This window comes from Mustela lutreola, chromosome 9 (assembly GCF_030435805.1).
Source record: "Mustela lutreola isolate mMusLut2 chromosome 9, mMusLut2.pri, whole genome shotgun sequence".
Taxonomy (NCBI): Eukaryota; Metazoa; Chordata; class Mammalia; order Carnivora; family Mustelidae; genus Mustela; species Mustela lutreola.
In genome coordinates this window covers 62,389,170-62,405,025 of record NC_081298.1, presented here as the reverse complement: position 1 = coordinate 62,405,025, position 15,856 = coordinate 62,389,170, and the positions used below count along the sequence as shown (strand labels likewise).

The 15,856-nt window shown below is 38.6% G+C and overlaps 1 protein-coding gene across 3 annotated transcripts in view; it reads left to right on the top strand.

Annotated features, from left to right (window-relative positions):
• Positions 1–15,360, top strand: part of TMEM182 (transmembrane protein 182) — an 85,658-nt gene extending 70,298 nt beyond the window's left edge. For all 3 annotated transcript variants that reach the window (XM_059134390.1, XM_059134388.1, XM_059134391.1), the window contains one exon: positions 13,125–15,360. In XM_059134390.1, the coding sequence (XP_058990373.1) occupies positions 13,125–13,345 (221 nt within the window). In that variant the 3' untranslated portion in view covers positions 13,346–15,360. The remainder of the gene's footprint in view (positions 1–13,124) is intronic.
• The last annotated feature ends 496 nt before the right edge of the window (positions 15,361–15,856 follow it).

The following is a 15,856-nucleotide window of genomic DNA, read 5'->3' as shown; positions in this document are numbered from 1 at the left end:
AAAAGTGATGTTCTCAGGAATAACTGAAGTTTGCAGTCTAGTGTCAATTTCCACTGTGAAACACAGTTCTGTAAGGCAGTTATGGGGCCAATAAGTCATCCTTGAGCTTCCATACTTCTTGGTAGAAAAATTTTTTAAATATTTTCATTGTTTATTTTTAACATTCTCAAGTAATTTTTTAAATTTAATTTCTTTTCAGTGTAACATAATTCATTGTTTATGCACCACACCCAGTGCTCCATGCAATACGTGCCCTCCATAATACCCACCACCTGGCTCCCCCAACCTCCCACCCCCCGCCCCTTCAAAACCCTCAGATTGTTTTTCAGAGTCCATAGTCTCTCATGGTTCATTTCTCCTTCCAATTTCCCTCAACTCCCTTCTCCTCTCCATCTCCCCTTGTCCTCCATGTTATTTGTTATGCTCCACAAATAAGTGAAACCATATGATAACTGACTCTCTCTGCTTGACTTATTTCACTCAGCATAATCTCTTCCAATCCCGTCCATGTTGCTACAAACGTTGGGTATTCATCCTTTCTGATGGAGGCATAATACTCCATAGTGTATATAGACCACATCTTCCTTATCCATTTGTCCGTTGAAGGGCATCTTGGTTCTTTTCACAGTTTGGTGACTGTGGCCATTGCTGCTATGAACATCGGGGTACACATGGCCCATCTGTATCTTTGGGTTAAATACCCACTAGTGCAATTGCGGGGTCATAGGGAAGCTCTATTTTTAATTTCTTTAAGGAATCTCCACACTGTTCTCCAAATTGGCTGCACCAACTTGCATTCCCACCAACAGTGTAAGAGGGTTCCCCTTTCTCCACATCCTCTCCAACACACGTTGTTTCCTGTCTTGCTAATTTTGTGCATTCTAACTGACATAAGTTGGTATCTCATTGTGGTTTTAATTTGAATCTCCCTGATGGCTAGTGATGATGAACATTTTTTCAGGTAATTTAGCCTTTCAAAGTCAAAGGTGGAAACTTACATGTGCTATACGAACACTTGGCAGATATGTAACAAACACTAGGTTTTTCGGCCAGCCAAATTTTTATATGTCACGTTTAATACGGAATCATGCATATCTACTGAGTTAAACTGAATTAAATTTATAATGCTTTCTTTGGCTAGATTTTACATATTCAAAATGAAGTGGTCTTATTCTATGTGCCTGCTATTCTAGAGTCTCTTTGTTCTTTACGGCTTACCTCGTCATTCCCTGCCCCAGTCTCCGGTGCTGCCCTGTGCCATTGCTCTGTGCTCTGCTGGGCAGTTGGGAACAGGTGCAGTTTGGGCCTTGGGTTGCTGTGGCAGCTTTATCAGTGCCACAAATAAGACTACACACTCTCTCTTTATTTGGACAGATGGCTTTAGAAGGGAGAATAGCCAAACTCCAAATGGCCAGTGCTGGGTGTGTGCATGCATAAAGACTCTTTGGCATTAGCAGGAAGATTGGTTTTGGGCATTCCATGTGTGGCTGAGTCATCCTGATGTCACAGTTGTCTGTGTGAGTAAGGGGCGGGGTCCATGTTGTTCCTTGCTCTGTCAAAAGGCTCAGAGCAAACCTTGGAGGGCATATGTTGCCGCTCCTTGCAGCTGGACAAATTCCTCTTCAGGCAGGCTAGGCCATGGGTCCCCAAGGAGGTTCAGTTCTGGAACAAGTGCACGGTAATTGTCAGAACGTTATAATGCTGAGCCTGTTTCAGTGAGTCTCATTCCGCACTCTACAAAGCCTAAGCAAGTGCTGAAATTTGTTTTCATGTGGTGTCCCAGAGAACTGTCAGACCCAAAGGGGTTCACACTTGTCTTCTCCTAAGCTTGTGATACTGTAGGTGATAGGAAAGATGCAGAAGAGGTTAGAATGGGTAGGCATAGCATTATAAAACTTTTAAGATATGATCTGGAAGTTCTGGGGTACTGACATCACTGGGTAATGGGCCATAAAAACTTGAAATCAGTATTTTACCAACATATGAGGGTACAAAGATTTTTCTTTTTTAATTGAAATCACCTTTTCCTGAGTGACAAAGTGCAACTGCATTTTTCTGCTGAATGTAGAGCCAGACAGAGTCCCTCCAGGGTAAAGGTACCTGAAAAGCTTCTGGATCATGTCCAAATCCCTTGTGGGACCTCATGTTGGTGAGACTACAGGGACCTTTTGTAAGCTAGAGGAATACAGAAGCCTTTATTCTAGACCCAGGAGGTATTAATGGAAGCAAAGTGTACCTCTGCACATAACTGGTCCTTTGGAACAATTAGTCCTTTAGAGGCAAAGTAGTGGTTTGCCTCCTGCTCCATTCTGTGACCACAGAAGGTGCTCCTTGCCCAGACAGCTGCTGCTCAAGCCAATACTGGTCACCAAGGGATACCAGCTGAGTGAGTTGGGATGAATTTTTATAAATCCTCTGCCATGTGGAACAAACTGCTGGGCACACATCCTGCCACAGCTCATATCTGTTTCCTTTGGATCTGGAGGACAGTGCTTTCTAAAAGCGTAGTGATGTGAACCCTCTTAGAAAAGTAGCACAGGAAAGGTGAGTGGACAAAAAGAGAATATAAAATTCTGAGTACAAAATTTATAAACTAATGATTCAAAATTAAACTGGACTTGTGGTTTGTTTTCTTTTTTCTCTCAAAGACTAATGGAATTTGTAGTGGCTCATCAGTAAACCACATTTACGTCTATAGGAAATAAGATAGATGGGATGGATGCAAACTACAAGGTGTTTTTTCGCCTTAATTCTAGAAAAAAAAATAGGTCACAGAAGCCAACGGACATATTTCAGATGTTCCTTTTTGGGGGGCTGAGAATGATCACTTGGCTTCCAGGAAGCGCTCCGTGTCATACCTTGCTGCTCACGTCTTCCTCCAGATAAAGCAGAGCAAGAGAAGAATATGTGGAGGAAACAGAAGACCACGAGCAGGAAGGGATTAGGGAGGAATTGCTGACAGCCCAGATGCAGGCTTCTAAACTTACCGGCACACGCATCTCCCTGCTTGCACCTGCTGTCTCCATGTCTATATCATGAGAGATCCAGGCTATAAACAGCCGCTTACCCTGGAAAGCAAAGGGGCCTCTGTGTTAGCAGAACAGGCGTGGAAGGGCAGTAAATACTTGCCAGAATTTCTTAGTGGAAATTCTGTCTTTCTCTGTCTTTCTTAGTGCACCAGAAGGAGAAAATGACAAGCATGATCTCCTAGTGGGGAACAGACTATTTGACCAAAGTCTAAGACTTCACATTTTATTCATAAGTCTGTTCTGTCAGACGTATGCATGGAAACAAAAGGGTGACTCATAAGAACTGTAGGTTACTGATACCTTAGCAGATGTGCTCATTTTAGTAGAATTCCTGTTTTCAATTTTTATGAAACACGAAACAGCAGTTTGGATTTCTCTTTTGGTCAGTCCAAAGCTCCCATACTAGATCTGCTTTCTGAGTAGTTCCAGAAGAGCCAGTCACCCTTATGTTTCTAAAAACACTTGCTTTGTACCCTGGCTTTGTGCCTTCAGTTGTCATATTTGGGAACTGGATCAGTCAAAGTTATTATTTTGGATATTGATACTATAATAACACGGGAAGGCCTCCCCCCAAAGAGTCACTTTGCTCAGAAATAACTATAGCAAATGAATAAGGCATATCGATTTTTTAACTGAAAAATTTCTGAGGCCTTTTCCCCAACCCATTATGCTTACTTATACAAAAGAGAAATAGATTAGTAATAGACTCCTTGAATGACCAGATTGACATATACTAAGTCTATCCTAGAAATAATTTTTACTTCCTGTAACTAAAAGGTTGTTGGGGAAGGACAGGAAGTTTTCTCACTGGACCCTTAAGACAGAAAATGGTCCTTAACACATAAGTGAGCACAAGTCTGGATTCACCTGTTACCCTTTCTGAAATGTTCAGTGATGGGCCTGTGGGGTGACTGGTGCCACCTGGTGGAAGATTCTAGTAAGACATGGGCAGACAACCTCCCTCACTTCTCATGAAATCTCAGAACTGGAAGGCACTGGGGCAGTTTATCCCCTTGCCTCTTGACTAGTCCTGAAATAGCCCAGTCATATGAGAAGCTCGGATGCTTTAAAAGATTTCAGAGACTAATATTTGCTAGCCATTAGCAGGAGTTCATGCCGAAGCTCAATAGAAATAATGATAATAACATAACTAGCCAATGCTTATTGGCTAGTTATGTTATTACATGCTTGCCCTGTTCCAGGCACCCTGCTAAGTGTGTTATGTCCATTAATTCCTTATGACTACTCTCTGCAGTAGGCACCTGCGTGATCTCTATTTTACCAACAAAGACACTGAGACAGAGAAGTACAGAACTTGTTCAAGGTTACTCAGCTAGTCAAGTGTAAATCTTCCCAGCTTGTACACCTGTGAGGTAAGATTTAAACCAGGGCAGTCAGAAGCCAGGCTTGTGCCCTTCAACTACCTCCTGCTTCATGAAACTCATATCTTGTGGGTAAACACTTCTTTGGGGTTAAATGAAAATCTGCTTTCCAGATGCAGTCCCTAATGACTTGTACAGATTGGATAAGCCCTCATGATCATTCTCTATCAATAACTGTTTTTCAAGAGAGTACAGAGTATTGGATAGACAGGATGTTTAATGCTTACAATGAATACGCCAATCTAAGAAAGTGATAAATATCTGAGAAATCCAACAGACATTATATAAGTTTGGTGGACTAAATAAAACCATGAGGCCAGAAATTGAAAGAGAAGGGGCAGTTAATATATTTGGACAGTAGTGTGGTGAAGTGTAAGTAGTTATGAATACTTGGAAATCAGATAGGTGTAATGAAAATATACAGGCATGAAATTATATAAGGTATTCAAGCTATCTCAGGAAATTGGAGAAAAATCAGTGGAAAGTGAGTCTGAGAAAATGAAGAGTGGAAATTGTTTACGGTTGACTATTATGCATTAGTAGTTTTAAAATTTCTGAAGTCTGATATGTAAAAATGAGCATAATTTAATTAAAAGAGAAAGGAATAGCATGTTAATGTAAAGAAGGACTATTACAAAAGTACAATTTAAATTATTTTTTAAGAACTTCTAGTGCATTTTCTGGAAAAGTGAACTTTTTAGTGAATGAACTAACAGATACATAACTACTTTGAAAGTATGTAGTTACTTTCAAACTATTTTGAAAGTAGTTTCAAATACAGAAAATACAGAATTGGAAAATTTTCCTTTCCCCATCATGTAATGTTTAGAAAAATAAGTATGCATTTTAGATTCTGGAGTGGATCTATGAGAATAGCCTGCACTAATGGCCATGTTTACTCCTTGAGCCTGACACATAGGATTTCTAAAAAGTTGAGAAAGGTCTCAAACACTGCGATTTTTGAGATTCCTACTGTATTAAAAGTTAACACATGTTAAAAAGGTTTGAAAATACTGTGGCACTTAGTGTTTACATTTTAAAAGTTAATACTCTATGTTTTTAAAACACATACATAAATATAGTGACCCTAATATAAGGCCATTTGCAGACATTATCCAAAATCTTTTATGAATTTGGATCCCAAACACATATCACTTATGGACTCCAGTCTCGTCTGTATCATGAAGGAGCACTATTATTCCATCCCAAGAGGTTAAACCCTTGCCCATTCTCAGAAAGGGTCTAGCTCTTTCTCCTTGGTTGTGCTTCTATATCCTCTAAATTAAAGGCTAGAGATGATCTCTACATACCTGAGGGGCAACTGTCTTTCCAAAGAAGTCCCAGAAAACAAAGATGTAGGGTAGCCTTCTGGTTCCTAATTTGGGGATCCGTTTGCAGGGGTTCATTTTATAATGAAACTTCATAACATTCATTTATATGTCATATTTTGTATATTTCAAAATATTACATTTTTATTGCATTATACATAAATGCACTAAAAAAAAAAAAGGCAAAAACAAAAACAAAAAACTGTAACTTAAAAAAGTCATCCCTGTGCTCCAAGCCCTTGGAGAGTTTAATTGCCCAGTGAGCACTATTGAACAGCTGTCAAATTTTTGTTGACAAAACTGATGCTTGAGGAAGAGAAGACTGTATTCTTAAGGAGTGTGGGGGAAAGTCAAAGCAGGTGCACTGCAGGTCACTGCCATAGCATCTGTAAGCCCAGCGTCATTGTATATGGCATAAGATCCTGTTTCATAAACAGATACTGTTGCCCATTTCTTTTTTAAAAACCATTTGTCTAAGGAATTATATATGTCATTTCAGGACTCTGTGTTTGAGTTAGAACATCATGGACCAAAATACTCGTAGTGGCTTAATTTATTATAGTCCAAATCTAGAAAGAATCCAAATGATCATCAGGAGATAAATGGATAAACAAACCATGGTCTGTTCATACAATGGGAATAGTGCTCAGCTGTAAAAAGGAGGGAACTACTAAGACATGCACAGCCTGGGTGGATTCTCTGTCATCATGTTGAATATGAACAGCCGGAGACGAAAGACCGCACACTGTCATGATTTCATTTCTACAAGGTTCTAAGAGCAAAGCTCTGCGATAGTGGTAGGTGTTTTGGGGAACGGGGGTGAGGAGGCCTGAAGAACCTCCCTGGAGTGACAGTGATGGATGTGTTCTATTTTTTAATGGATTGTGGGTACACTGATGTTTCCATTTATCAAAATTCATCAAATCATACACTTAAAACTTGTACATTTTGCTCTATGTAAATTACACCTCAGTTTAAAAATAAATGAGAAAGAGAAACAATGAAACTGGGATGCTTTTTACCTGTTAGAACAACCTTTGAACTATAGGGGTTTAATATAATACCTTCAATGATTAGTATGGACCAATTTCAGAAATGTTGATAGGAAGACCATTTATGGATCTTTTGCAAAAGCGTCTTGAGGGGACATGGTCCTTTATGCTGCTTGGTGCTCCTCTGCAGATCTGAGAAGGCATTCATTATGTATTTCTTGATACATTGCTATGTTTCCTTTTGGAGAATGATAGTAAATACATAGCTTATCAAGTTTCCTTTTTGTTCTTTCTCCTGGGCATAGCAGACCCAGGTTCCCCATTCCATTAACACTGCTATCTTTTGTACGCTTACCCACACCCCAGATTTTTTCTTCATTTCTGTAGTTAGCAGGAACCCACTCTGTACCTTCCCGGGAGCCCCACCTGGAAAAGTACCCTCATTGCTCACCACCTCCTTGGAAATTTCCCCCACTGTAGGGTGTCTGTGAGTGTCTTCATCCTACTGTATTATATCTGCTATTAGGGTGTCTGTTTGAGTTATGCCACAGGCTACTTTGACCTTGTGACTATAGACCTCATTTCATCCTCTGAAAATAGACAAGGAGTGAGCCGATGCTGTCATCCCTAAAATTTTATGAAGCTGACTTTCTACTTATGTTTTTCTAGATGCTCTTGATGAATACTGTCCTGTCTTTAAAGTACATTCAGCCCCCCTGTTAGAAAAAAACGCACTATTTTTCTGATTCTAATTTACTGTTCACTTTAATTTTCTTCATAATGCAATTTTTTTGACTGTGGAATTCTTTGGCCTTTCCTGTGCCCATAGAAAGCTGAAATGAGTTGCCACTGAATTTATGTGCAAGCGTGACTAAAAGAGGCCAGTAGAATCATCTTGAATTCATGATTCTTTCCCAAGTACCCAATAGCAGCTCATGATTGAAGTTACTAAGACATATTTCAAAGGCTCTTATATCTAAGCAGTTAAAGATCAAGTTTATTGTTTTATTTCAGCAACTCCAAAAGGCTTTTGTTTTTTAATACAGGTATATGTATTTCTAGGCAAGAATATAGGGGTTTGACATTTGCCTGTCTTTTTGAAGAGTTTCCATTTCTGTGGCTAACTTTTAAATCTGGTTTTTATAATGTTGTATACAAAATCTTTATTTTTCCATCCTTGTTTCCATGAAATATTGAGGCCGTGCAGTTTTATTTTCAGTCTGTGACTTGGTGTTGGTGAAATTCTTTTGTATTTTTTCCTACATTGTGAACATTTCCATATTGTTTGTCATCAACAATTGTATTCCTAATGGCCCATTGTGACTTTGTGACCTTTGTTTCAGAGAAAATGCTTTCCAGATTGAATTTATATTTTGAGGGAAAAATTTTCAACTTTGTGAGAGTTGTAAAACCCTGAGTGGCTCTTCCCCACACTGCATGTTAGTAAGAGAACCAACACATTCTTCTTGTAACTTAAGTATTTGTCCATGGTTTTTTTTTTTTTTTTTTTTTTTTTTAATCACAAATCTTCTTGGGATTTGGGACCTTACTTTTATTATGCCTCCAGTGAGCTGTTTAATGCATTTTTTTTGTTTTCAAACAATTAGGTATTTTTAAATTTAATTAGAAATAAGCTATGCTTTCAAAATATAACCAGATTTAAATATAACAAATTTTAAAAAAAACAAATTATTGGGACACCTGGGTGGCTCAGTGGGTTAAAGCTTCTGCCTTCAGCTCAGGTCATGATCCCAGGGTCCTGGGATCGAGCCCCGCATCGGGTTCTCTGCTCAGCAGGGAGCCTGCTTCCCTTCCTCTCTCTCTGTCTCTGCCTGCCTCTCTGCCGACTTGTGAACTCTGTCTGTCAAAAAAAAAAACCAAAAAACCAAACCAAAACAAAAAAAAAAACAACTTCTAAAAATAAATAAATAAATTATTACCTAAATATTAGCAATATTTCTATTCCTGCTAAAATCACAGAATCAAGTGGGTTTGACATGTAACCCACTTGTTACTCAAGGACAATTATTACTTGTGTTTTCATGAAGGAGAGTCCTTTAAGATATCAAAGGATAATAAATAAGATTTTAACATAGTATTTTTCCATTAGTGTTCCCCCAGATAAGACTCTCCACTTGGTAGGTGAACCACATCAGCAGCAATATTCACTAATCATCACAATAGCCCACCAAAAGAAGATGTGTCTTTCTGGGTGTACAAACACATGTACTCTCTCCCATTCCCGCCATCATATGCCCTTTCTAACACACAACCACAGGTTCCCACCATGCTTTTTTTTTTAATTCATTCATTTTGTCTTTTGTTTTGAAATATTTTCAGATTTACATAGGAGTTGAAAATCCCTTCACCCAGAGACTCCATTGATGTTTCACTCTCAATGTGTTTTATAGCAAAAGGCTCCAGTTCTGGAACATGCTTTGCATTTAGCAGTCATGTCATCTCCATCAGACCAGAATAAGTCCTACTTAGACCTTCATGACCTTGACTCTACAAGAGTACAGGCCCATGATTTTCTAGAATGTTCCTGAATTGGTGTGTCTGATGTTTCCTTCTGATTGGATTTAGGCTTTCCATTTTTGGCTGTATCGTAGCAGTGATGCTATTTTATTCTCATTGTATCTTACAAGGTGGTTAGTGACATCAATATGCCATGCCACTGGTGATGTTCACGCTGATCATTTGAGTAAGGTGATATTTGCCAGGTTTCTTCAGCATGAAATTACTGTTTTCCTCTTTATAATTGATAAGTATTTTGTAGGAAGTGACTTTGAGCCTCTGTAAATATTTATTTCTCATCTAAATTTCATTTTACTAGTTTTAGCATCCTTTTCTGTTTCTTGCCTGCATTATTACTTAAATGATTGTCAAATGGTGATTTCTAATTGAGCTATTCCTTCTACATTTATAAGTTAGCATTCTCTGAGGAAAAGCTTTCCCTTCTCCCTATCTAATGTATTCATTCGTGTATTTCTATCACTGTGGACTCATGGATTTCTCTTTTATTCAGTGAGGTATCATGTGCCAATATCATTATTGGTTGGATAGTCTGATTGCCTCAGAACTGCCCGGGGGAGCTTCTAAAGCTAGCTTTAGAGCTTTGGCTTTAGAGCTAGCTTTAGAGCTAGCTTTAGCTTTTCTCCCACCATTCCGAGACCATATCTGACATTCCAGACTTATCTTGTACTTTCTGTCCAACCTGGATTCACCTATTTCTTTGAGATGCCTGGTTCCTGATATTTAGAAGCCACGATCTAGACTCTTGGTGTGCTCCATGCTACAGGGGTGTTATGGTGGTCAGATCCTCCCAGGACATAGAGCCAGGAAATATATGTAGGTGTATACACATGGATGTATCTTAACACACACATACTTTTACTTCTATATCTGTTTATCTATCTGTCTAGAACCATAAATTCACCTTGATACATTTAATTCTAAACAACATCATAGACTTTATTCTAGCTTTCCCCCTTTTCAAATTTGTAACTCTCTTTTCAGGCAGTGAAGAAGAACATGATTCCAATTAACCTCAATATATTTATTGGTTTGATCAGTCTACCCCTATGTAATAGTCTCCTGACTCTTCTGTTGGCCGGATGCATTGCATAAACCCCTCATCATAAATTCTTGCTACCGTGTCAGCTAAATAAACCATTGGCTTTGGTGTAAATACTTTCCATTATCTGTTAGTCCATTCACTTTCTGTTTGTCCCTCTGCATTTGAGTATGCACATGCACACATACACACCGGTAATTTAATAGGTAGGGAAACACTGGCAATTTAATAGGCATAAAACACTGACAATTTAATAGGTAGGGAAACACTCTTTTACCCCATGGGAAGATGTAATTATAAATGGATATAATATGAATTAAATGACAGTATCTTCAATTAGTGAACAAGTTAAAGATTATAGTGATAGAAACACCTATTTTCATTGATTTCAGGATGTAAATGCTCTTCAAATAACATCAATTTTAAAATGTAAGTTAAGGGGCATCTGGGTGGCTCAGTGGGTAAAAGCCTCTGCTTTCGGCTCAGGTCATGATCCCAGGGTCCTGGGATCGAGCCCTGCATCGGGCTCTCTGCTCAACGGGGAGCCTGCTTCCTCCTCTCTCTCTCTCTGCCTGCTTCTCTGCCTACTTGTGATCTCTGTCTGTCAAATAAATAAATAAAATCTTTAAAAAAAATAAAAAAAATAAAATATAAGTTAATTCTTCCTTATTAAGAATCATCTACATGGTTACTTGGAATACATTTTTTTTTTTAAATACTCTAATCTCAGTAAGGGGTTTTGCAACTTTTGGAAGAAAATATGCATAAGGCAACTGGTTCTTCACAAAGGCAATTTTCTGTTTTTGTAAAACTATCTGAAAGCACAGGAGACTCACATGATGCGAGAGAGTTAAGAAACATATCAACAAATAATAACAAAGGTTTGCAGTCTGTTTGCATAAGGCAAATAGTATGCAAATAACTAAGCCAAACCTTTACATTAGGGGAGAGTAGTGTCTATATATTTTCAGAAAAATGTATTGGAATGCACAGAGTTGCTCGACAACACATGGCCTTGCCATATTGTTGTCAGCATCTGAGGTACGGCTTTGCAGGGAGTTTGCTCGCCGGCTATGACTTTACTATTTCTCTCTGACATAGCTGTTGTTCAGTGGCTAAATTGCACTCTTCTGTGCTCCAGTATTTGCATTTACATTACAGACCACAGTGTGAAGGATGTTTCTTATTAGCAAAGCATCTATGTTGATTCCCCATTGCTCTGTGGTTTGTATCCCGATTACGAGAAAGTTTAAGACTCACCTTGGCATGTTTATGAGTCCTTCTTCTTTTGTGTGTACTTCTCAGGATTCTTTATACAATGGATGGCCCGAGAGAGAGAGGACATCCTAAATATTGGAGGATCACAATTAACCGGAGAAGGCTGATTAATAGCTAGGCTCTTAAAAGCTACTCTGTCCTGCCAAAATGCCTTCATCTCTGCTCCCAGTCATAGGGTTATGTTTACCTTTCAGACTGACTCGCAATTAGAATATGGAGATTTTATGACTGATGGTTTTGTTCATTAATTCAAAGACTATAATAGGTCCTTGACTTATTTGGATTGAACTTTTGGACAGCTAGCAAATGACCTCAAGTATATTTTGCTCAGCAACAAATTTGAATCCCTCAGGCTGCGTGGTTTGTGTGTGGGACCTGTCACTCACTCACCAGTGCATCAGCTGAGCCGACTGTCCTGGGTTTGCAGCTCAGACAGTGGTGCTCCTCCCTTCTGTTATTTCAGGGACAGCCATGTGGAAAAGTGTATGCTTTGCAGTTTTCTCAAATGTTAGCATTCGTGAAGCTCTTCTGTCATCTTTTTTTTTAAATAAAGATTTTTATTTATTTATTTGACAGACAGAGATCACAAGTAGGCAGAGAGGCAGGCAGAGAGAGAGAAAGGGAAGCAGGCTCCCTGGCCGGGCTCGATCCCAGGACCCTGAGATCATGACCTGAGCTGAAGGCAGAGACTTTAACCCACTGAGCCACCCAGGCGCCCCAATACTTCTGTCATCTTGCTCCCTCCCTGAATGCCTCCCTTCTTCTTCCGTTCCTTTCTCTTGCCTAATAAGGCTCTTGCTCTTAAACCTATGGTTTTACATTCCACAGAATTCTTTCATTATTTTTTTTTGCCTCACTCTTTCCAGGCAATGTTGCCTTTATGCTATACAGTCTTCAGCATCTATATTTCAATTAAAAAGAATCACATCTATTCTTTTATAGGAGTTCAGTGCTCTCATCTCTGTTCTTGTCTGATACTTACTTTGACTTCTGTTTTCATTGACACAATTACCTTTAGCACTAGTTAGCTATGGTATAATCATATAATAATAGTTGGAAAGACCTGAGCTGAAAATCAGCTCTGAAAACTACTAGTTGTGTTGGCACATACTTAAAACCGAGGGTCAATAGTACCTATTTTATCAACTCATTGTACATCTCGAAATAAATAATGTATTACAGTGCTCACCCCAAATCAGACATATAGTATAAAGGGAAATGTTAGGAGAAATTCCAGTAGGCAGGATCTTTGACTCTTATGGTCATAAGCACCTAATACAGTGCCTGGCATACAGTAAGTACTTAATAAATGCATGTCAGCTGTTGCTGTTTTACTTATATTGTCATAACTCTCATCTTAATGCTTTGAAAATTAAAGATAAGCAGGGTGCATATAAAACACATACTAAAGGATATGGTACAAAGTAGGTGATTTGGCTAGAATGGTATTTTTAGAGACATATCATCAGATGGTTGGTTAGCGTTCTTGGGAAAACATCTTCAGAAAGACTAAAGGTCTTTTGATTTGTCCTTCTCAGGCATCCTGTTTTCCCTGGTGGTGATGCTGTATGTCATCTGGATCCAGGCAGTGGCTGACATGGAAGACTACAAAAACATGAAAATGAGAGACTGCTTGGAGTTTGTCCCTTCTGTTGTCTATGGCTGGTCATTTTTCCTGGCCCCGGCAGGGATATTTTTTTCTTTGCTAGCTGGATTACTGTTTCTAGTTATTGGGCGGCATATACAGATACATCACTAATCAAATCGTTGCCACCAGCCTTTTCTTGAGAGATTTTAAAACAGAGAATTTCTTTTTCATTTCGTTTTGGTGACCCCAGCATAGAATTAGACTAGTTGAGCTGGTATTTGAATTTTGCTTTTACATTTTGCTTGTGATTTCCTCTAATAGGAAGGTCCTAGAATATTTCTGGACATCCACATGTTTCTATCCTCTGTAGGTGCTATCAAGAACCTAGTTCTCTTAGGAGCAGGTAAGATGGGCCTCCCTCTCACTGCACCTGTTAGAGCTCATGCAGGTTACAAAGGCCTGATAATAGCATAATATCACCCCCTGGGCCAGTGAAGCTTTGACTTAAAACTTCCTTCTTGGCACTCACTTCTGCTGATAAAAACAAAAACAAAAACAAAAACAAAAACAAAACAAAACAAACAAACAAACAAAGTTGGAGAATAATTAAAATGGAAAACAAGTGTTGTCAGAGAACTTCCTCCATTTCCTCTCCACACACATGCATCTCCACATATGCATTACTGAGTCCTGTAAACCAATTATTTCTAACTTAAAAACAGATAGCAGTGTGCTTGTGGCAAGAACCAGGCAGACCCATCAGTTCAAGTGGGCCACAACCAGACTGAGGACGCGTTCTTATTCCACTCTCCAGCCAACAGGACTTTGGTCACCTAATCGTACTCCCTTAATTGTGTGTCCTTATATAAACCTTAAACTGTGTTTAAAAGTGACTCATCTGTACACCAAACTACATTTAATGTAGAATGGATTGTTAGGAGCTCAGTGGATTAATTGAAAATACGTAAAAATAAGGCACCTTAGCTTAGTACTTCATTCTGTTTCATATTTTAAAATCCCCCCCTTAAAATTATATGCTAATATGTTCAGCATGTGAAAATTTATTGATGAAATGTGCTTTTAATATGCACTAGCTATAAACTTTCAAAATATTTCCATATGAAATGATAATAGCCTTGCTTTATTAAAGACTATGAAATATTAACTTTTCCCAAGATTTTATGGTAGTTCTGATAATTTGATTCCCTTTATTATTGTCTCTCAGTTTCTTCATCTTTACAACAGGTATTTTAACATTTACAGATACACTAGTTTCTTCCTTTAATCTCTTGGAAGAAAACTTGGTGCTGGTTGGTGGATAATTCTTTCTTATTTGCTAGTGTAGACATGCAGACATTTTGCATATCAAAGATGTTTGTTTGGCACTAATTTTGATTGAAATCAAATCCATCTGAGAAGCCCACACTGCATTTGCATTTTGGAAACCTCCCCGGAGGAGCAGTTTGGTGTTGATGAGGGAACAGAGAACCTGCATGGTATGCGAGCTTTGTTCTGGGCACAGCATTTTACTTTGCAGCTGTCATGAATACCTAAGGCAGGACTCAGAGGAAAATTAACAGTGGCCACCTAGAAGATGCTAGGGGAAAGAGGGGCTATTGCTTTCCTTTCAGCCGTTCCCCTGATGGAGAGATTGCCTGTCTTCTGGACACATCTGTACCTTCCATTAACCGGTTTCCGCGGGAGGGATTTCGAATAGCCACGCTCTGAGCTATCTGCAGAATCTTGAGGGCATTTTAGTGTTTAGGGACAGAGAGGATGAGCATGTGATAAAAACAAAACACAAAAATATAAGACAAAAAAACAAAAGCTTCAGGGGTTTAACTGGTTTCTCAAGCCATCTGAGTTATAAACGTTTTTTGTGGTACTCGCCTTTGTCTTTTTCTGTTTTCATTTTTATATTGCTCCACTTACTTCTTTGCTTTTAGCTTGATTATTAGAAAAATAATTATGGGTTCTGTTATGCATATTTACTGTGATATTAAGTTATGGCATGCCATTGAGTTTTCCAGACGATGCTAGATGTATTTGATTAGTTCATGTCATCTGTAAATACAATTCCTTTTTGTAGAACTTTGGAATGGAGCCTTTTTTCTGGTGTATTATATGTCATTTAAATTTCACATACAAGCTGCTTTCAGTAAAGGTTTGAATATTTATAAATTTCAGATGGTTATCCTCATTTTCTAATACACTTATGCGGCTACCATATATTTACCATAAGGCAATTGGCTGACAATCTCATGTGTGTGACACTTTTACACAGATACATACTTTGGAAGTATTTCATAGTTGTAATGCATCAGTCACCTTAATTCAGATGCATTTCCTGATCCACTTACCAGCAATCCGTGGAAGGAGGGAAGGTGAGTTGTGCGTGCTGTGTCAATAAGTAAATATACTTGAAAATAGCAGAAATATGCAGTAGATTCTTCTAACTGCCTTATGTCTGATGTAGGATAGTATGTGTGTCTCTGTTTGGTGTATTGACTAATTCTCAGAAGCTTCCAAATACTGTGTTAAAACCTTTTTTAAGAGAGTTGATTTTGCATCATGAAATTTCAGTGTAACAAATAAGATTATCTTTCTGGTGACATTCTGGAAAGAATGAAGTAAGAGGGCAGTGAGTTATGCCCTTGCATTTTGGGGAAAGCTGTGATCTTC